General features: G+C 40.1%; 1 protein-coding gene and 1 long non-coding RNA gene across 5 annotated transcripts in view; one reads left to right on the top strand and one right to left on the bottom strand.

Moving 5' to 3' along the window:
• The window catches only part of C6H12orf56 (chromosome 6 C12orf56 homolog), a 109,490-nt gene that overhangs the window by 3,275 nt on the left and 78,599 nt on the right, over nt 1-27,616 (bottom strand). The window contains exons 7-12 of one of the 4 annotated variants that reach the window (XM_032348861.1): nt 17,580-17,686; nt 16,063-16,152; nt 7,660-7,783; nt 5,013-5,087; nt 4,382-4,456; nt 364-542 (exon numbers count right to left, since the gene is read on the bottom strand). In XM_032348861.1, the coding sequence (XP_032204752.1) occupies nt 364-542; nt 4,382-4,456; nt 5,013-5,087; nt 7,660-7,783; nt 16,063-16,152; nt 17,580-17,686 (650 nt within the window). Of the gene's footprint in view, nt 1-363; nt 543-4,381; nt 4,465-5,012; nt 5,088-7,659; nt 7,784-16,062; nt 16,153-17,579; nt 17,687-27,616 lie in introns of those variants that run through there. The other 3 variants (XM_032348863.1, XM_032348862.1, XM_032348864.1) reach the window with 3 other exon arrangements.
• Nucleotides 1-27,616, top strand: part of LOC116594024 — an 84,600-nt gene that overhangs the window by 31,466 nt on the left and 25,518 nt on the right. The window lies entirely within an intron of this gene.

Here is a 27,616-nt window from a genome sequence, read left to right as displayed (position 1 = left end):
CCCAGTGCTTCAGTTAAATTCCCTAACTCGTCTTCCCTTTTTGTAGGGTTTGTTCCTCTTGATTCCTCACAGCATGTGAAAATCATAACTACTTCTGGGAGGGGCTGGCTGCCACAAAGACAATGAGACAGGAACTGTTCTTCAGAAAAGAGTGTGAGGTTTCCTTAATCTTTTCTAGCCTGGGAACACACTTTAAATGGCAGTGGTTCTTAGAGCTCCCCCTAACCCTGCCTTACCACAGGTCAAATTGAGATGCTATTAAACACAAAACCAGAATTGCCCATCTTCTCTTCTTCTAAAGATTCTGCCTGAAAATCAGAAATGAGCGGATGCTACTGCAGATTTGATTCAGACTTTTCTTACCTGAATTCTTCTCTGTAGTCATTCCTAATATACTCAGCTAAAGTCTTGCTGTGCTGCAGGCAGCTCCTGAGGATGTAAAATTGCTGATACAGCAGAACTGCTTGGCTGGGACTTAGCAGCGGAAATGAAGCTGAAAGCCCCTTTACCATTTGTTTCACAATACTGGCCACGAAAGTGATCTAAATGAGAAAAAAGCAGTTACATGTAGGCTGCATGCCACCAATAAGGCACCTGTTTCAGCTGGGCCCTCGCCTCTAAAGCTAGGCCAAAGTCCTCACCACCCCTACACCAGTGCTCTTGCACTGTTTCTCATGAAAACAGCACCAGACCATAGACCAGTTTGGTTTACCGTTCACCCCTCCTCTAAGCAGAAGCTGAATGAATACTGACTGTCAAGGAACTTTGGCTCCAATGTAAGAGGAGAACACTGGATGGAAGGGGAGCTTGGAAGGGTCCAAGGCCTCCTCCAGGGTGGAAGATAGTTTCTCTTCTCTTCTACTGTGAAGGACAAATGGCCCACCAAGATAAACTCCCTGTGAATTCGAAAGAGGGTTTCTCCAAGGTGGTTGTTCTCAAAATTTAGTATGCATAAAAATCACCTAGGCAGCTCAATAAACATGCGGAATCCTGAGCCCCACCTCAAGATGTTTATCATAAACAATTCTGATGCCTTTGTTCCTCAGGCAACGCCTTGAGAAACACTAAGTGAAAAAGCAAAGAAAACCAGGCTTGACACAAGCAAGCGATGTTTACGTCCCTGTTAGCTGGGGTTTTCATCGAGAGTATGTCTGCTATAATTTCTGAGGGGGAAATTAAAATGGAAATAGTAGCAATAATGTGAAGTTATTGAGTTGTTCTCACACACCCATAAAAAGTCATTTACAACAGAACCAAGGGGCATCTGGCTGGCTCCATTGTTAGAGCATTTGACTCTTGATCTTGGGGTCATGAGTTCAAGCCCCCACATTGAGTGTAGAGATTAGTTTAGAAAACAGACAGACAGACACACACACACACACACACACACAGAACCAAATAACAAAAACCAAGAATAATGGGTTCCACTAGTCTTGTTATTTTTTTGAGGGGGGCACATTTTTAAACAACTACCCATAAATATAGGCACTATGAAAACAGGAAGGCACTCTAGTGTCCTTTCAAGCTCTAACCAGGTCCCTTTACATGCCCATTAAATTAGTATCAATAAATATGATGCCTTTTCTATTGATGTTGCTATTGGCCCTTCTGAAGTAGGACAGGTGGTTTGGAGTGGGTTCTCCCCAGTCCAGATCTGTTTACTTGTATTGACTAAATACTGCATCAGGGAAACACAGATTGAGGTTGGGGAGTCTGGAGTAGTAGAACAAAGCAATGACAATTTGGGGATTAAATCTGTAACTTCTTTTGCATCTTGCTCTTACCAAGCAAGAGAATCAGCCAGAGCTGACTGACATACAGGTAGATTCAATGATCACAACAGTTTGCTTGCTTGCACATTTCTCTCAAATGGCCAGTTTCTATCCATACTCTTTAGAATGGAGTTAATATTGAAGCTTTCAACAGTGTAGTGGTCCTTTTGCCACCTTTCATCCTGGCATACTTTATGGTCACAGACTGGCTTCATACTCAACTCAATTCCTTTGGTGAACCAACCCTAGAGGTTGATAAAGAAACTTCCCTGTGGCTTGAAGTCTTTAGTACCCCCAGACTTCACACATCAGTTCAAATGATAGAGTCTGCAACCACTGTACAGAAAAAGGAAGGGTCTTGCATCTTGCGCATAAGAGCTTCTGTTGCTATGAATGACGAACTTTACGATACTCCTTGAAGTGAAGAGAAAGTAGTTACCCTCTGTGTGCTGCTAAAGGAGCCAAGTGTATAGGCTCAGTCTCTGTATAAGGCAGCTGGCTGTTAAACTGACAAGGTTACCTACCCTCTGGCCCTAACCAGACTTTTGTAAACATATGCCGCAGGGATCTGGCAAGAAAATCTGCATTACCAAGGACATGTTCAGCATAACTATAGAAAATACCCAAAGTAGGGAACCACTGATGGCCAACATGTTTGCATATGAAAAGAGAACATATTATGTCATGTCAAATCCTCCATTAGCAATGAAAATTTAGTTGGGTTTACTACTTTTTGAAGAGATCTCCAATTAATGGATGTTGATTGGATATATGAATATATGAATGAAGAAAGGAAAATTAAATTTGGGGAAATGAGATTAAGGGATGAAATTTTTTAATAGAATTAATTCAGAAGGTATTTTACTGAATATCCGTTATGTGCCTACCACAACAGACATAGCTCCCACCCTCGTGGCACTTGGAGTCTGTTGGGGGAGAATGACATCGTGTCAGTCTTGACAGACTAGGTTGTACTGTGGTAACAAATTTCAGGAAATTTTGTGGTAACAAATTTCACAACAGTTTACTACTTGCTCTCATTGTATGTCCCTTATAGGTTGGCAGGGGGTTGTACTCATTGTAGTCACTGAGGACTCTCAGTGCTGCCACTCAACACGCCAGAAGGAAAAGAGAATGCAGAGAAGCTTGCACTTGCTCTTAAACCTTCTGACAAGAAGTGACACAGGCTACTTATGCTCACATTCCATTGGCAAAAGCAAGAACAGAGACCTACCTAATTTGAGGTAGGGAGAGCAGTACAATCCTACTGTGTGCCTGGAAGGAGAGAGAGCCAGAATGTATGTGGGCACTAATGTCTATATAGGGAAGAACCAGAAAGGAACGCCAACAAATGCCAACTGCAACAGTAACAAGTTCCATGAAGGTAAGGAAGAGGTCTTCTTCCCAAGCTATGACTATGTGTGCCGATAATGGGGATTCTGATCTAGTCAGAGGTGAGGAAATCATCACCCACCTTGTCCCAGGAAGAGGCACTGAGGCCTAAACGATGAGTAGGAGTTAGCATGGAAAAAGGAGGGAAAAGCATTTCAGACAGAGGAGGAACAGTGAAAGTCCTGTAATGGAGTTGGGGGTGCTGGAGGTGGGCAGTGAGTAAGAGGCACACAAAGGGAGAGTGAGGGACTAGATGAGACTTGTAGGCTCTTTTTTATGAGAGATTAAAGCAAGGCATGACATAATCAGATTTTTTGGAATAGATCTCTTTGATTAGTCTGGTGGGAAGATAGGGATAGACCACATAGATGTGACTGTAATGTCAAAGACAGAGACAGTGGTACTATGGACCAGGATGGCAGTAACCAGGACAGAGAGCCCCAGTGATCCCCAGTGTTAATTCATACTCGCCAACTCATACTCGGTGTTTAACATAAATGTTCAGGGCGTGCCTGGGTGGCTCAGTCGGTTAAGCAGCCTACTCTTGATTTCAGCTCAGGTCATGGTCTCAGGACCCTGGTATCCAGCCCTGCTCAGTGGAGAGTCTGCTTGAGGAAGCTCTTCCTCGACTCTGCCCCTCCCTCCTGCTCATTCTCACTCTCTCAAATAAATAAATTAATCTTTTTAAAAAAGACAAATGTTAATATTTTCACTTATTTATGCAGCCAATATTTTAATGCATTCTGTTTCCTACAGAATATATCTTAGGATTTTTCATGAAGTGAAGATCACATTTAAGAGATCATTTCAGGGGGTTCCTGGGTGGCTCGGTTGGTTGAGCATCTGACTCTTGATTTTGGTTCAGGTCTTGATCTCAGGGACATGAGATTGAGCCTGGCATCTGGGTCTGTGCTGAGTGGAGCCTGCCTAAGATTCTCTCTCCCTCTCTCGGGCCCTCCCTGCTCATGGTCTCTCTCTCTCTTTAAAAAAAATTTGTTTTTTTAAAAAGGATATCATTTCAGTACCTTAAGCACTTAGGACCCAAATATAAAAATGCTTTTTAAAAATTAAATAATAAAACAATCAGATTTACATTTTGCTTCTGCTTTATAAATATCACTACTTATAGAGAAAATTTGCATTTTATTAAGTAAGCACAAGAGCACCTGTTTAATTAGCTGTGAGTGTTGGTCTTGTTTCTGCTTCCCGGTACTTACTGTGGGAGGACGACTCTGGAGGAAGGACATCATCCAGCTAATAGCAAACGTAGTGGATCCCAATCCAAGATTTCCCTGAAAGACTCGAGGAAATAAATAAGTTGTATTCATGAAGTCCAAATTGTACATAAAAGGATAGTCATTCTCAAATACGTTTTATCTTGATTAATGAAATCTCTATAATCAGTATTTAGCAAAAAATTTAAAAAGTAAAATCAGAAGGCACGTGGGTGGCTCAGTGGGTTAAACCTCTGCCTTCAGCCCAGGTCATTGTCTCAGGGTCCTGGGATCGAGCCCCGCATCAGGCTCTCTGCTCTGTAGGGAGCCTGCTTCCCCCTTTCTCTCTGCCTGCCTTTCTGCCTACTTGTGATCTCTCTCTCTCTGTCAAATAAATAAATAAAATCTTCAAAAATAAAAAGTAAAATCAGTATTTAGGGAGATAAACTGGATGAGTACTTGAGAGCAAAAGTAGTATCACTTATGTTAGCTGACTTTGGAGACCATCTCTAATACAAGCATATTAAAAGTATATTATTATTCATATGATGTAGAATCATAGGTATGTAATAGTCATATGATATATATAACAATCATATAGTATAACATATATGATAAAAAATAAGTATGGTACCTGCTGAAAGACAAGAAGTATCTCATATAAAAGTGCTGTAGCTGTGTCTGTATATTCCACGATAAGCTTCTGTAACTGGAATTTTAAATAATAAGACAATATAATTAGCAGATCCAAAAAAATGGTGATTTCTCCTGGTTGCCATTAGGTACTTATAAAAGAATTTTAGATTAACTGAAAATAAAATGAGTGTGATCAGTTTTCCTATTCTGTTTGGTTCAGATAGTCTCAAAACAAATGAACAAACAAAAATGGCTCATAGAAAGACTACACACTGAATAATGTCTATGAAAGTGGATCAGGGAAAAACGATATAGAATGCTACCACACAAAAACTCCTGCACACTTGATTTGCAAAATCATTCAGATCAATAACTCTACCTCATTTTAAGACTAATGAAATATGCTCCCTAGAATTAAGGTGGGGGATTCTCTGGGTAATTTGGGCTTAAGCCCAGCATGAACTACAACTCCCTCTGTGAAATGGGTAAATATAGGGCTTAGAGATTTTTTTCTTTTTTTTCTTGCAAGAACTCCAGTTAGTGAGGCTGTCTTCTAGCTTCAAGTAACTCTTCTGGCCCATCCACCACTTGGTGCATGAGAGCTGTGCCTGTGGGCATTGATAGAGGCCAACACATCTTCCCTGACAGTATTCTTTGCAAGAAAGAGCTCTAGCTTGAAATCTCCCACTGTGTTAGACCTTGGAACCAAAATGTATATGATCTGCTCATGGCTGCACCAATAGCCCATGCACAAAAGATCACCAAATCCAAAAGCAGGAAACTCAGACCTATCTATTCTGCCCACTACCTATTTTTATAAGGCTATACCATAGGCAATCAAGTCAGCTAATCCAAAACCAAATTCATTGTTTCCCTTTTTTTTTTCTTTTTTTAAAAATTTTTTATTTTTTATAAACATATATTTTTATCCCCAGGGGTACAGGTCTGTGAATCACCAGGTTTAAACACTTCACAGCACTCACCAAAGCACATACCCTCCCCAATGTCCATAATCCCACCCCCTTCTCCCAACCCCCCTCCCCCAGCAACCCTCAGTTTGTTTTGTGAGATTAAGAGTCACTTATGGTTTGTCTCCCTCCCAATACCTAGCCAGAATCTAAAAGTCATCCAATCTTCACAATTTATTTTCAACATCAAACATCAGCACAATTTCCTAAAAATTTCTGGAATCTGTTCTCTTTGCAACTACCATCCCTTTTGTTTTCTTCATAAATTTACTCAACAAATATGCGTCCGACACTGTGCTAAGGGTTGGGGATACAGTGGGGAGCAGCAGAGACATGGACTGTGCCGTCATGGAAGATAGTCTAACCACAGTCTAACAATCAAATAAATAAATGCATCGTTGCTAACTGAGAAAGCGTTCTGAAACAAGAGTATAGGAGGTTAGGAGAGCTCTAAAATGAAAGTCCAAGTCTTGTTTTGGGGGTCGAGGATAGCTTCACTCTGGCCTCTATTATTCTTCACATGGATGTCTATACTAGCTTCTTAGCCCTGCCTGAGTCTTGCTTCCATCCCAGTCTTTAAACCCTAATATTACTTATTCCGCTGTTGAAAATGGTATCATAGCTACTCCACATAGTCTCTAATATTCATATATAAGAATAGTTATATAATATTCACACATATGAATATTATATTCATGTTATATTTAATTAACATCTGTCTCTCTAACCAGACTATAAACCAGTGAGGGCAGAGATTGTGTCTGTTTTGCTTCTTGTTTGGACCTCACTGCCTAGCACACTGTTTAGCTCATCATAGAGTTTCAATAAATATTTATTGAATGAATGAATAAATTTAAGAGTTTTCTAAAACATAACTCTAATTGTCTAAGAACTATCAAATCATATCCCATCCTTTTAAAAAAATCAGAGCTAATAAAAATAAACTAATAAAAATCTGATTTATTCTCTCAGAATATGTGCTTTCTAGGTAGTCTGATATTTCTAATGTTTTAGTAAAACCTTGGAAAAACAAGGAATTCTCACTAAGTTTGCACTACTTAGATAGGTAAGGAGATGGTAAACTAAGGCAAGAGAGTTTAAGTCTCTTAAAGATTGTTCTTTTGGGAGCCTGGGTAGCTCAGTTGGTTAAGTGTCTGCCTTTGGCTCAGGTCATGATCCCAGGGTCATGGGATCAAGTCCTGCATCGGACTCCCTGCTTCTCCCTCTTTTTGTCCCCCTCCCTCCCTCCTGCTTCTGCCCTCTCTCTCTCTCTCACATTCTCTGTCAAATAAATAAAACCTTAAAAAAAAAAAAAAGTCAGTGCTTTTTTACTATTAGACCCCTACTGTGGAATTACATATACATAAATATTTTGTATAGAGGCAGATTTATCTAATACATACTAAATCTAATTTATCTAATACATACTAATTATCTAATACATACTAATTATCTAATACATACTAAATACTAATTATTTTCCTTAGTATACATACTTTTTTTCTTAGTGTACATACTTTAAAACATATAAAATAAATATATATTAATACTGACAGAATACCCATCTAAGTTTTGAGGTTAATGGCAAAATATTTACTCTTTGATTTACATTAGAAGACAAGAAGCCAGGGCACCCCTACATATTATATTTAGTCTACCCCCAAATTCTCATCTCACCTTAGCATCAAAAGACATCTCAACTAAAGTTGAATCAGCCACCAACTGGATATCAAACACAGGACAAGATTTTGGAATCCGAGGTTCACTAATTAAAATTACCAAAAGATTAAACAGTGTTCCCCTGAAAAAATAAATAGAAGGCAATTAATGAATAAAGTTAGAAAAGAAAAACAGTAAAGCCAAGTTTGTAGGCATTGAATATAACTAAAAGTATAAAGCATTGCAGACCATTCTTGACTGAACATTTGGATCCTTGGACATGCAGACAATGGAGTAGTGGTAAAACATTTAAATGAAAATATATAATTTCTTGGTCTTTTGACTCAAAGCAAATTTTATGTTTTGTTTTTTTTTAAAGAGTGTGTGCACAAGTGCAAGAGCGGGGAAGGAGGTGTAGAGGGAGAGAGAGAGAATCTTCAGCAGGCTCCACACCCAGCAAGCAGTCTGACAAGGAGCTCAATCTCATGACCCTGAGATCATGACCTGAGCTGAAATCGAGAGTCCATCACTTAACAGACTGAATCACCCAAGCACCCCTCAAAGCAAGTATAGTTCTATAAGTTCACATAGCTTAGAAAACTTAGTAAGTCTGGACTTAAGGGAAATTTGGGTGATTTCAAATTAAAGCAGTATTTTCCAAAGGGCTCTTTCTGCACCCCCACAAATGGCTTTTTATGGACTATTAATCCCAGGCAAATTATAGTCAAAATAGATTCTGTGATAGAAGAGGTATAGGAGATACTTGGTTAAACCAAATTCATTGAATATCTTTACTGTTGGACTTCTCAGAAGCTTTAATATGCTCACATGCACTGTTTATCTCCAGGACAAAGAAACTGCTTTATGAAGCATTTCTTAAAATGCTTATTTAATCATAGGGTTTTATTGACTCTAGAACTCTTTTTAAAAATTTTTTTTAAAGGTTTTATTTATTTACTTGACAGACAGATCACAAGTAGGCAGAGAGGCAGGCAGAGAGGCAGGCAGAGACAGGGGGGAAGCAGGCTTTCTGCTGAACAGAGAGCCCAATGTGAGGCTCGATCCCAGGACCCTGAGGTCATGACTGAGCCGAAGGCAGAGGCTCAACCCACTGAGCCACCTAGGCACCCCTCTTCTTAAAAATTTTTAATTGAAATAGTTGACATGTTAGTTTCAGGTATACAAGATAGTGACTCAGCAATTATATACATTATCAGATTCTTACCATGATAAGCATAGTTACCATCTGTCACCAAATGAAGTTATTACAGTATGATTAACTATATTCCCTATGCCATACTTTTCATCCCTTGACTGGCTTATTTTAAATTTGTACCTCATAATCCCCTTTACCTATTTTACACATTCCCCCCATTCCCCTCCCATTTGGCAACCACTTGTTCTCTGTATTTATGAGTCAGTTTCTCTTTTTTGTTGTTATCTGTTTGTTGGTTTACTTTGTTTTTTAGATTCCACATATAAGTGACATCATATGGTATTTGTCTAACTTATTTCACTTAGGATAATACCCTCTAGGTCCATCCATGGTGTCACAAATGGCAAGATTTCATTCTTTTTTTAAAAGTTTAAATATCTTCTTTTTTTCATTTTTAATACATTTAAAAAATTATTTTTATTAACATATAATATATTATTTGCCTCAGGGGTACAGGTCTGTGAATCGTCAGGCTTATACATTTCCTTGCACTCACCATAGCACATACCCTCCCCAATGTCCATAACCCAACCATCCTCTCCCTAACCCCCATCTCCCAGCAACCCTCAGTTTGTCTTGTGAGATTAAGAGTCTCTTATGGTTTGTCTCCCTCCCAATCCCATCTTGTTTCATTTTTTCCTTCCCTACCCCCCAAAACCCCTGCCTTGCCTCTCACATTCCTCATATCAGAGATCATATGATAATTGTCTTTCTCTGACTGAATATTTCACTCAGCAAAATACCGTCTAGTTCTATCCGCATCATTGCAAATGGCAAGATTTTGTTTCTTTTGATGCCTGCCTAGTATTCCATTGTATATGTATGTATATATGTGTGTATGTGTATATACTCTTCCTTATCCATTCATCTGTTGATGGACATCTAGGTTCTTTCCATAGTTTGGCTGTTATGGACATTGCTGCTGTAAACATTCAGGTGCACGTGCCCCTTCAGATCACTACATTTGTGTCTTTGGGGTAAATACCCAGTAGTGCGATTGCTGGGTCATAGGGTAGCTCTATTTTCAACTTTCTGAGGAAACTTTATACTTTTTTCCAGAGTGGCTGCATCAGCTTGCTTTCCCACCAACAGTGTAGGAGGGCTCCCCTTTCTCCGCATCCTTGACAACATCTGTTGTTTCCTGACTGGTTAATTTTAGCCATTCTGACTGATGCAAAGTGATACCTTATTGTGGTTTTGATTTGTATTTCCCTGATGCAGAGTGATGCTAAGCACTTTTTCATGTGTCTGTTGGCCATCTGGATGTCTTCTTTGCAGAAATGTCTGTTCATGTCCTCTGCCCATTTCTTGATTGGATTATTTGTTCTTTGGGTATTGAGTTTGATAAGCTCTTTATAGATTTTGGATACTAGCCCTTTATCTGATATGTTGTTTGCAAATATCTTCTCCCATTCTGTCAGTTGCCTTTCGGTTTTGTTGACTGTTTCCTTTGCTGTGCAAAAGCTTTTGATCTTGATGGTCCCAATAGTTCATTTTTGCCCTTGCTTCCCTTGCCTTTGGCAATGTCGATTTCATTCTTTTTTATAGCAAAATAATATTCCACTATATATATACACGACACCTTCTTTATCCATTCATCTATTGGTAGATATTTAGGTTGCTTCTGTACCTTGACTATTGTAAATAATGTTGCAGTAAACATAGGGTTGCATACATCTTTTTGGATTAGTGTTTTTGTTTTCTTTGGATGACTACCTAGAAATAGAACTGGACCATATGGTAATTGTAGTTTTAGTTTTTTGAGGACCCTTGATCCTGTTTTCCAGAGTGGGTGCACCAATTTATATTCCCAACAATAGCACCAAAAAAAAAAAAAATGAGGAAAAAAAGCTTTTCTTTTAAACAAGGCATTTCAGGGCTTACTGCTCCACTGAAGTACTAGATATTAGTTAATAAAACTAATACTACTTTAAGTCTTTTCCATTCAAAACCAGTGTACTATCCATTAACCTACACTAACTCAAATTGTCACTATATGTTTGAATAATGTACCCTGTTATTTGAAAAGGAAAAGGAAAAAAAATCACAATCCAAATTGAGGATCCTGAGGGGATGAGGTTTGATGGTACCATCTTCATATATGTTATATAATTCATGCATAGTTGAAAAGGAGCCAAATGCAGATCACTACGAAAATCAGTTGCCTAACTGAAGACAGTATCAGAGTAGCTTTGATGATGGGAGCAGTAAAAGAATGTATAGATAGGACTATATAAAAATCCTCTATCACCATAACCATTTTCATAATGGACTAAACGAGACTGTAAACAATCCCTGTTTAGTAATATTTAAGGCTTCCCAATCTTTTTACAATCACTTAAATCATCACCATGATTAGAAGTTCATGATTAGGGTGCCTAGGTGGCTCAGTGGGTTAAGCTGCTGCCTTCGGCTCAGGTCATGATTTCAGGGTCCTGGGATCGAGTCCCGCATCGGGCTCTCTGCTCAGCAGAGAGCCTGCTTCCTCCTCTCTCTGCCTGCCTCTCTGCCTACTTGTGATGTCTCTCTGTCAAATAAATAAAATAAAAAATTAAAAAAAAAAAGAAGTTCATGATTAACCAAAATTTTAATAAAAATAATTCCCCTCCTTTCTCCAAAGCAAAAAGCAAGTTAGTTCCTATATCTACAAAAGAAGAATCATGTCAACACACTTCTCAAAAAAGCAGAGTATATCCTACAGGATATTTGTTAATGTTTTATTCAGGCTACTTTAAAATGGCCAATCTTACTTTTAGAAGACCCTTCCAAAATCAACAAAATAGGGCGCCTGGGTGGCTCAGTGGGTTAAGCATCTGCCTTCAGCTCAGGTCATGATCCCAGGGTCCTGGGATCAAGATCAAGAGCCAAGTGGGGCTTCCTGCTCAGTGGGGAGTCTGATTCTTCCCATCCCTCTGCCCCTCCCCCTGCATATGCTCTCTCTCTCTCTCAAATAAATAAATAATCTTTTTTTTTTAAATCAAAACATTTCATTTAGAAGCTTTTCCTAATCTTAAGTTTGAAATGATATTCCATGTACTGATTTATTTAATGTCCTTTGTTTTCAGCAACAGCTTCTTTTCAAAGTATCATATATCCAGGGTTAAAGGAAGGAACTCTCAAATTCTGGGTCACTTTCTGTGATAATATATGAATTTAACCTTAACAGTATTAAAATAAGAATGGATTTATGGCACGTTACAGGAAGAATTCAATGAACTGAATTGAGCCAATAAAATCTTTACTTATAAAAAAATAAAGAGGAAAATGCTGAAATGAGTAAATGCTTTTTTATTTGCTCAAATGGAATTTAGTTTGAAATCTACCCTTCCTGTCAACACTATTTAAAATACACGGGGTCAATAATAGAAGAAATCTTAATCTAAATGGTAGTTTCATCCCCAAAATACTTATTATAGAATTGACATCACATCCTTAAAATGTGCCAACAATTTTGATACTTTCATTGTGTAGATTGTTATTATTTCCAATGTGAGAATTTTGAATGCATTACAATATATTTTATAATATATATACAGACTTTGAAAGGCAAACTCATGGTCTCATAAGTCATTCTGTGTTGTTTGTGGTTGGCAGAATTCTAATATGGCTTCCCAGATTTTTGCCCCTGGTATATGCACCCTAAATAATTCCTTCCTCTTAAGTATGGATAGGACCTGTGAATATATTAAGCTATTACTCTTGTGATTATGTTATGTTAGATGAGAAAGGTGAAGGGATTTTGCATACATAATTAAGGTTCCTAATTTGTTGACTTCTGAGGTAATCAAAGGGAGATTATCCTGGGTGAGCCTGATTATCCATTTGAGCCCTTCAAAGAGCGCTTAGAGCTTCTCTGAGTGCAGAGATAGTTTCTTACCAAGAAGCAAGCAAGTTTATAAGGAAATTACTTCAGGCCACAAAGACCCAAGTGAGCTTGGAAGATAAGCCCAAGGCTCAGATGAGACTGCAGCCCTAGTCTGTGTCACCTTGACTGCCACCTTGTGAAACCAGAGCAAGGTAATCCAGCTGCGCTATGCCCAGATTTCCTGATCCACAAAAGCTGTGGATAAACAGTTGATATTATTTTAAGTCACTGAGTTTATAGTAACTTGTTACAGGGTAATAGTAGATTAATGCAGTTATATTAGACATTAACTGTTAGTTAAGTCTACATGTAACATGACTTGACCCTATGCATATCAAAATTGGATGAAAAGTTAGTATTACAACCTGACTCTATTATATCAATATAATACATGCATTGAAATACATGAAAAAAAAACAAGAAATACATAAAAAGAATTAGTCATCTCAGGAAAGAGGCTTACTATAGTAGGACTGATTTGGCCAAACCAACTTAAGACAGAACAGTTGAAAAAGCAGAGGATAGTAAGAGTGATGGTTCTTCAACTCAGAGAGAGGTAGGGATGAAAAGATGGGCAAAAAGGGTAACATAATTGAGCAGTAATTCAGTGTGGCTAGATATAAATGTAAGAAGTAATCTTGAATCTCTGTCCTAGAGATTGGGGAAATGATACTATCAGCTGCATAAAGAAGTATACAGAGGGGGCACCTGACTGGCTCAGTTGGTGGAGCATGCAACTCTTGATCTTAGGGTTATAAGTTCAAGCCCCACTCGGGGTTTAGAGATTACCTTAAAAAAAAAAAAGAAATCTTAAAAAAAAAAAAAGTATTCTGAGAAAACAGTAGTGTTTGTCTTCCCTGTTTTGCTGCAAAGCAGGGGTTAAGAAACTATGGCTCGTAGGCCAAATAGCCCAGAACCCATTTTTATAAATAAAGCGTTATTGGAACAGAACTGTGCCCATTCATTTATAAATTGTCTATCACTCTTTTTATGCTGCAGTGGCAAAGTTGAATAGCTGCAGCAGACACTCTATGGCCTGAAAAACCAAAAATGTTTATTCTATGGCCCTTTATAGAAATGTTTAACAATTCTGCAATCAGAGAAAGACAATTATCATATGATCTCCCTGATATGAGGAAGTTGAGAGGCAATGTGGAGGGTTTGGGGGGGTAGAAAAGGAATAGATGAAACAAGGTGGGATCAGGAGGGAGACAAAGCATAAGAGACCCTTAATCTCACAAAACAAATTGAGGGTTGCTCAGGGTTGGGGGGGGCGTTGGGTTATGGACATTGGGGAAGGTAGTATGTGCTATGGTGAGGCTATGAAGTGTGTAAACCTGGCGACTCACAGACCTGTACCCCTAGAGCTAATAATAATTACATGTTAATAAAAAAAAAAAAAAAAAGAAATGTTTGGCTACTCTGGCGTATAGCGTAGTACACCCATAGTCCCTGGCACAGAGCACATTGCTTAAGAAATGTTCATGAGGTGTGCCTGGGTGGCTTAGTCGTTAAGCGTCTGCCTTTGGCTCAGGTCAGGATCCTGGGGTCCTGGGATTGAGCCCCCATTGGGGCATTAGACTCCCTGCTTGTCAGGGAGACTGCTTCTCCCTCTCCCTCTGCTTGTATTCCCTCTCTCACTATCTCTTTCTGTCAAATAAATAAATTAAATCTTTAAAAAGAAAAATGTTCATGTTATTATCATCAAAATTCATTTGTAAAGTTTTCTAATAAATAGCCAGGACAAACAATAAAGTTTTTATTCTTCTCCCTGGTTCAAATGTTTTAGAACCCATGGCCCTCATTTTCCTTCCACTTTCTAATACAGAAAATTTAAGTAAACAGTTGATGACAGTGGAAAAAAATTAAGATTATAGTCTGAACACTGGCTCAGGATATAATTCATCGTCTACAAACCATATAAAAAGGTCAAGCAGATATATGAAATATGCAAACACATATTTTCTGTGGCAAAGAATGCTATTGTCCCCCTACTACACATTATTTCATTCTTCCTTTTAATAATAGGTGTCCCTATCACCATCCAAAGTTTAGCTAACTACAGAGCCAGGCAACTGCAGACACATCCAGCTTCTCTTGAGGCTAGATATGGGCATATGCCTAAAGTCCTCATCAGCAGAATATGAGCAGAAAAATCTTAGATGACTCTCTTAAAAAGGAAATTTGCTTGCCTTCTACTTCTCTTCCTGCATCCCATAGGGTTTAAGGAAGTCGTGAAGGTCAGCCAACTTCAACCATAAAGACAGAGATAGCATAATAAAATATGTCAGAGCAAAAAAAGGGAAGGAACCTAGGTCTCTGGCTGATCTCCTAGAGGAAATCTTGACTCTCTACTCTGGACTAGTATATGAAAAAGATGTAAATTTCTATCTTCTGTGGCCCACATATTTTAACATATCTTTATCATAGCAGCTTACTCTATATGTTAATAAACCCTCCCGCTGTCACTCACTTCAAGGTCACACAATTATATATTAAATGAAGCTACTATTAACTCCTGCCTTTGCAATGTAATCTTTCTGTTATGTGGGGTTACAGGTACTCTGTAAAATTCTAGTAGAGAACCCCTGGCTTTTATTTTTATTTTTATTTTATTTTATTTTTTTTTTAAAGATTTTATTTATTTATTTGAGAGAGAGAGACAGTGAGAGAGAACATGAGTGAGGAGAAGGTCAGAGGGAGAAGCAGACTTCCCATGGAGCTGGGAGCCTGATGTGGGACTCGATCCTAGGACTCCAGGATCATGACCAGAGCTGAATGCAGTCATCCAACCAACTGAGCCACCCAGGCGCCCAAGAGAACCCCTGGCTTTTAATGTATGATGAGGCATTTGGGCTTTTTCAAGTTCACCAGACAATGACAAAAGATAAAATTATGCTAAGAGAATCTCTGTGCCCTTAATAATCCAGAGAGCCTGGGAGAACTCACTATGTTCCGTGTACATCACAGAAGGAAGTGGAAAGGCAAAGGAGTTTAATATACTTATAAGGGGTTTGGACAGAGAACTAAGAGAGCTATGAGTTTTGGAAGACACTCAATAGAGTAGTTAATGGGTTGTAACTACAAGGTGCCAATGTCTCCTTAAAGACCTTACCTTGGGGAGCCTGGGTGGCTCAGTGGGTTAAGCCTCTGCCTTCAGCTCAGGTCATGATCTCAGGGTCCTGGGATTGAGCCCCGCATCGGGCTCTCTGCTCAGTGGGAAGCCTGCATCCCCCTCTCTCTCTGCCTACTGCTCTGCCTACTTATAATTTCTTTCTCTGTCAAATAAATAAATAAAATCTTTAAAAATAAATAAATAAATAAAAATAAAAGACCTTACTTTTTAGCTGCCAACGTGCTCAGGCGTGATGACTCAGTTTCTGTTTCTCTGAACATCAGTCCCAGAGTCTGTATAATTTCAATGCATGCTCTAGAAAACAAAGCAAAGAAAGCACAGGAGTGGCATGGTTGCATGACAAGTTCAGAACTTCACAAAATTAGTAACCCTTGATAAAATTGCTCTCATATCTATATAGAAAACGTATGGGAAGGAAATTCTGTTTGTTAATTGTCAACATTGGTTGAGTCCCTACTCTGTGATTGCTACATAGTAAACACTCAACAATATTTGTTGAGCGAATTAATTAATAGCTGAATGACAGGATTACAAGTCATTTTCATAGTGTTTTTGGTCCTTAACATTTTTTTCTGATAATCACACGCTATTTTAAAATTATTTTTAGGGGCGCCTGGGTGGCTTAATTGGTTAAGCATCTACTTTTAGCTCAGGTCATGATTCCAGGGTCTTAGGATCGAGCTCCTTGCTCAGTGAGGAGTTTGCTTCTCCCTGCCCTCTGCCACTTTCACTGCTTGTGTGCTTGTGCGTACACTCTCTCTGTTTCTCTTTCTATCAAATAGATACATAAAATCCTAAAAATAAACAAATAAAATTATTTTTAGTAATTTTAACTTTTTCCAATAAGTAATTTTTGGCTCAAAATTTCAAAGGTAAAAACGGGAATTCAGTGAAAGTGTTTTCTCTGATGCCTTTTTTTTTTTTCCCCCCTTTGGGACAACGAATATTACTAATTTCTTATATAGCCTTTCTTTATTTTTAAGATTTTATTTATTTAAGGGAGAAAGAGAAGAAACAAGTACAGTAGGAACAGTGAGGGGAGGGGGAGAAGGAGAAGCAGACTCCCACCGAGCAGGGAGCCCGAAGTGGGGCTTGATCCCAGGACCCAAACACTTCACTGACTGAGCAACCCAGGTGCCCCTATAGCCTTTCTTTAAAAAGTAGAACAGGAACACCTGGGAAGCTCAGTCCATTAAATGTCTGACTCCAGATTTCAGCTCAGGTCATAGTCTCAGGGTTGTGAGATCTAGTCCTGTGTCAGACTCTGAACTGGGCGTGGAGCTTGCTTAAGATTTTCTCTCTCCCTCTTCCTTTGCCCCTCCCACCCCCCCCACGAAAAGTAGAACAAAATGAGTACTATTTTAAAAAATCTATGTGAGGCAAAACTGGGATGCCTGGGTGGCTCAGTCGGTTAAGCCACTGGCTTCAGTACAGGTCATGATCCCAGAGTCCTGGGGTCAAGTCTCGCATCGGGCTCCTTGCTCAGCAGGGAGCCTGTTTCTCTTTCTGCCTCTGCCTGCCATTCTGCCTGCTTGTGCGCACGCACACCCTGTCTCTCTCTCACAAATAAATAAATAAATAAATCTTATAAAAAAATCTATGTGAAGCAAAATTTGCAGCACCATTAATCATTACTACAGTATATATTTTGCCCAGTGCCTTCCATTTATCTTCAGTACCCTCCGGGGAGAAAAATCTATGACTATCCAGTTAGTACTTACACCAGCTCATCGGCCCTTTGGCTTTTATTTTGAAGTGAGCTCTTATCCCTAGACTCTGGCAAGTACTCATGAAGTTTGTTCACCAGGAAATAGAAAAGGTCACTGGTCTGTGAAAGCAAGCAGGAAAGAAGATGGTCATTACGTATCAGATGGTAAAACTCTATCTTTACATAATAAAAATATGAAGATATTATTTATTCTCTGGAACCAAGTGAATTATAATACCTCTCATTAATAATAGCGTAACCCAAAGTGAAAACACTTTTTACTTAAACTAGGAGACTACTGTCCTGGTGAACAGAGCCCGAGCTAAAGCCTAGGGGGTGAGGCTAAGAGATGCCCCTTAGGCCCGGCTCTACTGTTAATACCGAAGACCCTCCAGACATAGGTGTATAATCTCAGGCAAATCATTCAGTTACTTGTGAATACTAGATTAAATGGAGGCTCCCATAGTTCTGCTTTTCCAAAGTAACTTGACCTTTGTGAGTATATAATGAATAATGGCTAGAAAACATTTTTTTTAAAGATTTCATTTATTTGACAGAGAGAGAAAGACAGGGTGAGAGAGAACACAAGCAGGAAGAGTGGGAGACGGTTGACAGAGATGCAGGCTTCCCACTGGGCAGGAAGCCCGATGCAGGGCTCAAGCTCAGGACCCTGGCATCATGACCTGATCAGAAGGCAGATGCTTAACAACTGAGCCACTCAGGCGCCCCTGGAAAAACACTTTTTAAACATGTTTGCTAACCTGCAAGTGAAGGCACAGCACTGGTATAGCCTAATGAAGACAGTGAAGAATGATACTAATAATTCTGTTAATACAGTGGAAATGTCGATTGTCATCTCTGACAGAATAAACACTGACTTAAGAGTGCGTGAACCAGTTTTTTTGTGCTTCTGTGCAGTCTCATTAGCTAAATCCGAGCATGAAATAAGCACTGGCCCATGAAATCAGGCAGGTTGGTACTAATGAGAAAGATAACGTAATTGCTTCTCTTTTCCTTTTCTCTCTTACTTATTTTCCCCCCCCAGGACTTTTGTCGACTAGTGACAAATTAGACTCTGTTTAAAAAGGTATTACGTGTACCTTTATTTAGGTGCTAAGGCATGACAAGAGGCTGAGGATGGCAGGGGGAGAGAGGGACAGGAGGATAAGAAGCAAGGTGTATGCCGGGCCCTCTGAGAACAGCTGCCGTTTACCAGGGCCCTGGTAATTGAGCACAGTGTGGTAACTTTGTACCCTAACTCTGAGGTCACACCCCAGTTAGCTGTATGATATCTGGCAAATGACTTACACACTCTATGACTCAGTTTATGTCTAAAATAGAGTTAATGTCACCTGGTGGGTGTTGCAGTAAGATAGTATCTGTAAAGCCTGAATGGTGCACAGCACATCATAAGTGCTTAATAAATTTATCAGTTACTATTGTGATCTCCCACCTGCTCACTAGTTCAGGAAGTTTTATTTTATTTACAAAGTTTTGTTGTTGTTATTTTTTAAGATTTTATTTATTTGACAGACAGAGATCACAAGTAGGCAGAGAGGCAGGCAGAGAGAGAAAGGGGGAAGTAGGCTCTCCGCTGAGCAGAGAGCCCAATGTGGGGCTCCATCCCAGGACCCTGGGATCATGACCTGAGCCGAAAGCAGAGGGTTTAACCCACTGAGCCACGCAGGCACCCCTTATTTACAAAGTTTTATTTGTAAAGTATCTTACACCACCCTGCAACAACTTGGAGAAATCTCAAAACTGTTAGGCCAAAGGAAGCTAGCACAAAAGAGTACAGAGTGTACATTTCTGGGTAAGTGGAATCTGAGGCAACAGAAAGCTTCTGTACATCTCTATACATTCTGTACATTTCTGGGTAAGTGGAATCCGAGCAACAGAAAGTGCAATGATTGCCCGGGGCCATGGATGGGAGGAAACTGCCTGCCAAATGTATGAGGTAGCCTTATGGGGCTGTAGAAGGGGCTATAGCCTTATGGGGTGATAGAAGTGTTCTAAATCTTGATTGGGGTGGTGGTTATATGGGTTTATACATTTGTCAAAACTCTTTAAGCCAAACCCTTAAAATGAGTGCCTTTTATTATATGTAAATTATATCCCAATAGTTTCTCCAAAGAAGAGGTACATATGGCCAGTAAGCACATGAAAAAATACTCAACGTCATGAATCATTAGGGAAATGCAAATCAAAACTACAAATAATCAGAAAATAACAAATGTTGACAAGGGTGTGAGAAAACTAGAACCTGTGTGCATTGTTAGTGGGAATGTACAGTGGTACAGATGCTGCGGAAAACAGTATGGTGGTTCCTCAAAAAATAAGAAATAGGATTACCAGAGGATTTAGTAATCCCACTTTTGGGTATAGTCCCAAAAGAACTGAAGGCAAGGTCTCAGAGAGATTGACACAGCCATATTCACAGTGGTAACGTTCACAATAGCTTAAATGTGGAAGCAACCCGGTATCCATCAATGGAGTATGGAAAAGAAAATGTGGTCTTTACATACAGTGGAATATTATTCAGCCTTAAAAAGGAAGCGAGCTCCAACACTGATGTACCTGTGAGACATGCTGAGTGAAATAGGCCAGTGATAAAGAGACAAATACTGAGTGATTCCATTTACGTGAGATACTTAGAGAAGCTAAATCATAGATGCAGAAAGAAGAATGGTGTTGCCAGGGGCTGGGAGAAGGGATGAATGGGGAGTTATTGTTTAATGAGTATAGTTTCAGTTTTACAAGATGAAAAGAGTTCTGGAGATGGCTGCACAATGAGACAGTGTTCCTACTTAATACCACTGGACCATATGCTTAAAAATGGTTAAAATGGTAAATTTTCTGTTATGTGTATTTTACCATAATAAAAAAAATTGTTGAATTAAGAAAGAACCTCATGGAGGAAGAAATAAAGTGTTAGGAAGGAACAGGAATGGAGAACTCTTTCATTCACTCATTCATTCATTGAACACATAACTACTGATTGCCAGCTATGTAGCAGGTGCTGTGCTAGGTAATGAGATACTACCTTGAGCCAAGCAGACATGGTATCTGTATTCCTAAAGCATAGTTTCAGTCAGTCTACCACAAAATGTTCTCATAATTTAAAATTTACTTGTGAAAAAGAAGAGAGAGAGAAAGCGAGATTACCTGAAAGAAAATTATACCACATACAGATGATTTCAAATGGGGGAAAGTGTGTGTGTGTGTGTGTGTGTGCACGCGCGTATGCATTTATAATACATAATATATTTATATACAATTATATATATTTGTAAGATTTTATTTATATGAAATTATTCTATGTATAATTTTCCATCATCTTGCTCAGGAACCAAAAATTAGAGGTGCCTCTAATCTCCCCACCCCAGTGAAGTTTCCTAAGGAAGCTTCACACAACCTCATGTTCTCCAGGGAGCCCAGCACAAAGTGGGAAAACCACTGCTTAAACATAAAGCTATTATAACTGGGGGCGCCTGGGTGGCTCAGTGGGTTAAGCCTCTACCTTCGGCTCAGGTCATGATCCCAGGGGCCTGGGATCGAGTCCCGTATAGGGCTCTCTGCTCAGCAGGGAGCCTGCTTCTCCTCATCTCTCTCTCTGTCTGTCTCTCTGCCTATTTGTGATCTCTCTCTCTGTCAAATAAATAAATAAAATCTTTAAAAAAAAAAAAGCTATTATAACTGTTTAAAGAAAAAAGCTCCTACAGGTGCCTGGGTGGCTCAGTCAGTTTAGTGTCTGATTCTTGATCTCAGCTTAGATCTTGATCTCAGGGTTGTGAGTTCAAGCCCCACCCCAAGTGCGGAGCCCACTTAATAAAAAAAAAAGAAAAGAAAAAAGCTCTGGAAGAAGATAAAAATGTTGACTTTTGTGAATTATATATGTTAACTCTGTGTAAAAGAATATGAGACTAGATTGTGGTTATGGATTAGAGAGAGAGAACATAAGGCTACGGTCTTGGTGGCATGGTGGTGGGCAGGGGGCCCACACTGTGTGTGGAAAGACCAAAAATAGGAGACTGCCCATATGCCTTTTATTTCCCTCTCTATTCATTTTGGCCTTTAATTTTTTAAAAATATTTTATTTATTTGTTTGATAGTGAGAAAGAGAGAGAGCACACACACAAGTAGGGGGAGCAGCAGGCAGAGGGAGAAGCAGGCCTTCTGCTGAGCAGGGAGCCTGATGCGGGTCTTGATCCCAGGACCCTGGAATCATGACCCGAGCCGAAGGCAGACATTTAACGACTGAGCCACCCAGGCGCCCCTGGCCTTTAATTTTTTTTTCCCTTTTTTTTTTTTTTAAGTAGGCTACATGTCCCACGTGGGTCTTGAACTCACGACCCTGAGATCAAGAGTCACGTGCTCTACCAACTAAGCCAGCTGGGGGCCCCTTGGCCTCTCATTTTTGATAGCTGAATTAGAAGATCAATTTTAGTCCATCTACGGACATTACCTTAAAGAACAGCTGCTGTTTTTTTGTTTGTTTGTTTGTTAAGATTTTATTTATTTGAGAGAAAGAGTGAGAGAGAACATGAAAGGGGAGAAGGTCAAAGGGAGATGCAGACTCCGTGTGGATCCAGGAGCCCGATGCAGAACTCGATCCTGGGATCTTGACCTGAGCTGAAGGCACTGGCCCAACCAACTGACCCACCCAGGCGTCCTGCAGTGTTTTCAATTAAGCAATAAAACGTGAATGTTCTATTCCTAAACTTCTTTTTCTTTTTTAACTTTTTTACTTAGAGAAATTAACTTTAAAAGACATCTTTCTTTAAATATTTTTAATTCAATTAATTAACATATAATGTATTATTGGTTTCAGAGGTAGAGGTCAGTGATTGATTAGTCTTATGCAATACCCAGTGCTCGTGATGTCACGTGCCCTCCTCAATGTCCATTACCCAGTTACCCCATCTCCCCACCAGCAATCCTGAGTTTGTTTTCTATTCCTAGATTTCTGATCAGGTTAATTTTTCACAAGAGAATAGACTTTCAGTTCAGTATGAATTGATTATGGGCCCTGGTATAAACATGGTATTGTGTGAGGCCTTAGGGAGAGTACAAAGATGAGTAAGACACATGCTTGCCCTGAAGAAGCTTATAGCATATAATGGTAAATAAGAATAATATGCCAATAACTATAGTGAGACACATGCTTGCCCTGAAGAAGCTTATAGCATATAATGGTAAATAAGAATAATATACCAATAACTATAGTGAAAAGGAGAATATCTGCCCTAATCTTGAGGGTAGGAACTGTGTCACGCTCACTTTCCTAATGCCTATTCCCATGTCTGACACAGAACAGGCATGCAGTAAATATCTGTTGCATTTATTGAAGAGAAGGTGCTATGAGAGATGCCATAGGACGGCATTGTCCAATAGGTAGCCAGTGGCCACGTGGCACTATTTAAATTTAAATTGACTAAATGGAATAAAATTAAAATTTCACTTCCTTAGTCACTGGCCACCTTCAGTGTGGCTAGTGGCTACTTTACTAGAACAGCACAGATTAAAGAATACTGCAGAAAGTTCTGCCATAACAGATCAGCAAGGGTAAGTTTCCAAAGCTCCCCAGAGAGGAAGACAGGAAAGGCGGAAGAACAGCGCTTGAGAGATCATAGAGAGGCAGGCAGAGGGAGGGGAGAAGCAGACTCCCTGCTGAGCAGAGAGTCTGATGTGGGGCTTGATTTGGGGCTCGATCCCATGACCTTGAGATTGTGACCTGAGCTGAAGGCAGAGGCTTAACCCATTGAGGCACCCAGGCACCCCTGAATGGGTAGGATTTTAACAGGAGAGGATGGAAGAAGGATTAGCCTAGAGATGGTGAACAGGGGAAAACAAGGAGGGGCTAGAAAGGACAGGGTATTTGAGTCATCCCTGTGGATGGAGCCTTTAGAGGAAAGAAGTGAAAACGATGCAGTGTGGGGTTGAGTGGGTTAGGCCTAGCTTTATTCTCTTTATCCGCATCTTTCTTTTGCTGCACAGTTGAGGACCCTGCATCAGGCCCATTTAAAATGAGAGACCCTTAAATGGCCTCCAGACCAACACTCTGGTGTTTAACATCAACACCTCTCTTCCTTGTCTAACCTGTAGGATGTACCTCAGTTCTTCTACCTAGCCATCTGCTTTAAACCCAGTCCCCTGGTGGTGTCAAGTTTATCTAAATGGACATCTCTATGCCCTTGCTCTGTCCCTTGCCAATCCTCTCTCAGCTGCTAGGTTTACTCTTGACAACCTTTATATCCTTGTCACCTCCCCAACCCCACATTCCATGAAGCCCCTATTGCCAAACTCTAAACAATCAGGTCTTCTTGGTGCCAAATGTTTGTGTAGACATTTGGGTATAATCGACCCACATGCTGAAATGGCCTGATGTTTCATTTTGCACACTATGTAGACATCACTCTCACCCTTGAGCACTGTGCTTTCCCTGGGAGTATCTACAGCTGGATTAGTTTTCCCAGTGCCTGCCCTGTGCAGATAGATGTTCATCCCTTCCTGAAAATACACCTTGCTAAAATAAAGGCCATACCTGTCCAAACTTGGAATCGGTGACAGTGGTCATTAGTGGGGAGCCTTAAATGCCAAAGCCAAGGTGTTTGAACTAAGTAGGGAGAGCCACCAGAGGCTTTTTAGCCACCTGGATCACACAATCTGTGATGGATTAAACTGATGCCATGTGTGCGACAGACTGGAGAGGAATAGTTGGGTGGGATGTACCAATTTCCTTAGGCTTTCCACGTGGACTCCCATTTCCATGTTCATAATAATTTTGGGTGTCATTTCAATGCCTGTCTCTCAATTCTCCATAGTCCTCTGAAGTTTTGGAGTCAGACCCTGAATGTTCTCTTCCTAACAGCCTGTATCTCGTAAAAGTCTAAAATGATTTAGACTTGGTAGCGCAACATCATCATTACCTGTTTCAGTGTTATGGGACATTCAACATACTATTCTATACAGCTAATATGCCCTATGATTAGGGTGATCAACCAACCCAGTGTATTTGGGACAGTCCTAGGTTTTGTACTGAGAGTCCCATATCCTGCGAACTTCCTCAGTCTTAGGCCAATTGGGACAGTTGGTCACCCAAATCTGGGCAAACCGACATGGTTGGTCATCCTACATGTGAAGCACTTAGAATCTAAAAAATGGCCAGGACTGTCTTGTATGTTGGGGAAGCTGTGCACTTGGCAGCTGCTCAGTAATGAGACCACTGACCAGAATTAGGATACAACACAGAGCGGAGGAGTCAAGATGGCGGAGAAGTAGCAGGCTGAGACTACTTCAGCTAGCAGGAGATCAGCTAGATGGCTTATCTAAAGATTGCAAACACCTGCAAATCCATCGGCAGATTGAAGAGAAGAAGAACAGCAATTCTAGAAAAAGAAAAACAACCACTTTCTGAAAGGTAGGACTGGTGGAGAAGTGAATCCAAAGCAACGGGAAGATAGACCCCGGGGGGAGGGGCCGGCTCCCGGCAAGTGGTGGAGCAACTGAGCACAAAATCAGGACTTTTAAAAGTCTGTTCCGCTGAGGGACATCGCTCCAGAGGCTAAACCGGGGCAAAGCCCACGCGGGGTCAGCGTGGCCTCAGGTCCCGCAGGGTGACAGAAGGATCGGGGGTGTCTGAGTGTCGCAGAGCTTGCGGGTACTGAAATGGGAAAGCCGGCTACAGAGACAGAGCCGACAGTGAGCTCACAGCTGGGCATTACCTTGAACCGGCCGCAGGCTTGGGGAGCTCAGAGTGCGGCTAGAGGTCAGGCAGACGGGAGTAACTGGGCGCTGTTCTCTGAGGGCGCACTGAGGAGTGGGGCCACGGGCTCTTGGCTCCTCTGGGCCGGAGACCAGGAGGCCGCCATGTGTATTCCCGTCCTCCGGAACTCTATGGAAAGCGCTCAGGGAACAAAAGCTCCTGAAAGCAAAGCCGAGCGGATTACTCAGTCCGGCCCCTGGTAAGGGCGGTGCAATTCCGCCTGGGGCAAAGACACTTGAGAATCACTACACCAGGCCCCGCCCCAAGAAGATCAACAAGAAATCCAGCCAAGACCAAGTTCACCTACCAAGGAGTGTGGTTTCAATAACAAGGAGAGCAGAAGAATTCCAGAGGAGGAGAAAGCAAAGCACAGAACTCATGGCTTTCTCCCTGTGATTTTTTTAGTCTTGCAGTTAATTTAATTTTTTTCTTTGTCATTTTTTTTCTCTTCTTCTGCTAAAATTTTTTTCAACTTTTACCCTTTTCTTTTTTAATGTTTTTTTACCTAGTTTAATATATATATATATTTTCTTTTTTATACTTTTCTTTATTCATTTTCATTTTTTAATTCTTTTCGGTTTTTTTCTTTTTTTATTTCTTTCTTTTTGAACCTCTTTTTATCCCCTTTCTTCCCCTTCACGATTTGGGATCTCTTCTGATTTGGTTAAAGCATATTTTCCTGGGGTTGTTGCCACCCTTTTAGTATTTTACTTGCTCCTTCATATACTCTTATCTGGACAAAATGACAAGGCGGAAAAATTCACTACAAAAAAAAGAACAAGAGGCAGTACCGAAGGCTAGGGACCTAATCAATACAGACATTGGTAATATGTCAGATCTAGAGTTCAGAATGACAATTCTCAAGGTTCTAACCGGGCTCGAAAAAGGCATGGAAGATATTAGAGAAACCCTCTCGGGAGATATAAAAGCCCTTTCTGGAGAAATAAAAGAACTAAAATCTAACCAAGTTGAAATAAAAAAAGCTATTAATGAGGTGCAATAAAAAATGGAGGCTCTCACTGCTAGGATAAATGAGGCAGAAGAAAGAATTAGCGATATAGAAAACCAAATGACAGAGAATAAAGAAGCTGAGCAAAAGAGGGACAAACAGCTACTGGACCACGAGGGGAGAATTCGAGAGATAAGTGACACCATAAGATGAAACAACATTAGAATAATTGGGATTCCAGAAGAAGAAGAAAGAGAGAGGGGAGCAGAAGGTATACTGGAGAGAATTATTGGGGAGAACTTCCCCAATATGGCAAAGGGAACGAGCATCAAAATTCAGGAGGTTCAGAGAACGCCCCTCAAAATCAATAAGAATAGGCCCACACCCCGTCACCTAATAGTAAAATTTACAAGTCTTAGTGACAAGGAGAAAATCCTGAAAGCAGCCCGGGAAAAGAAGTCTGTAACATACAATGGTAAAAATATTAGATTGGCAGCTGACTTATCCACAGAGACCTGGCAGGCCAGAAAGAGCTGGCATGATATTTTCAGAGCACTAAACGAGAAAAACATGCAGCCAAGAATACTATATCCAGCTAGGCTATCATTGAAAATAGAAGGAGAGATTAAAAGCTTCCAGGACAAACAAAAACTGAAAGAATTTTCAAACACCAAACCAGCTCTACAGGAAATATTGAAAGGGGTCCTCTAAGTAAAGAGAGAGCCTACAAGTGGTAGATCAGAAAGGAACAGAGACAATATACAGTAACAGTCACCTTACAGGCAATACAATGGCACTAAATTCATATCTCTCAATAGTTACCCTGAATGTTAATGGGTTAAATGCCCCCATCAAAAGACACAGGGTATCAGAATGGATAAAAAAACAAAACCCATCTATATGTTGCCTCCAAGAAACTCATTTTAAGCCCGAAGACACCTCCAGATTTAAAGTGAGGGGGTGGAAAAGAATTTACCATGCTAATGGACATCAGAAGAAAGCAGGAGTGGCAATCCTTATATCAGATCAATTAGATTTTAAGCCAAAGACTATAATAAGAGATGAGGAAGGACACTATATCATACTCAAAGGGTCTGTCCAACAAGAAGATCTAACAATTTTAAATATCTATGCCCCCAACGGGGGAGCAGCCAACTATATAAACCAATTAATAACAAAATCAAAGAAACACATCAACAATAATACAATAATAGTAGGGGACTTTAACACTCCCCTCACTGAAATGGACAGATCATCCAAGCAAAAGATCAGCAAGGAAATAAAGGCCTTAAATGACACACTGGACCAGATGGATATCACAGATATATTCAGAACA

Source organism: Mustela erminea, chromosome 6 (genome assembly GCF_009829155.1).
Source record: "Mustela erminea isolate mMusErm1 chromosome 6, mMusErm1.Pri, whole genome shotgun sequence".
In the NCBI taxonomy this organism is placed as follows: Eukaryota; Metazoa; Chordata; class Mammalia; order Carnivora; family Mustelidae; genus Mustela; species Mustela erminea.
This window is presented reverse-complemented; position numbering and strand designations above follow the sequence as displayed.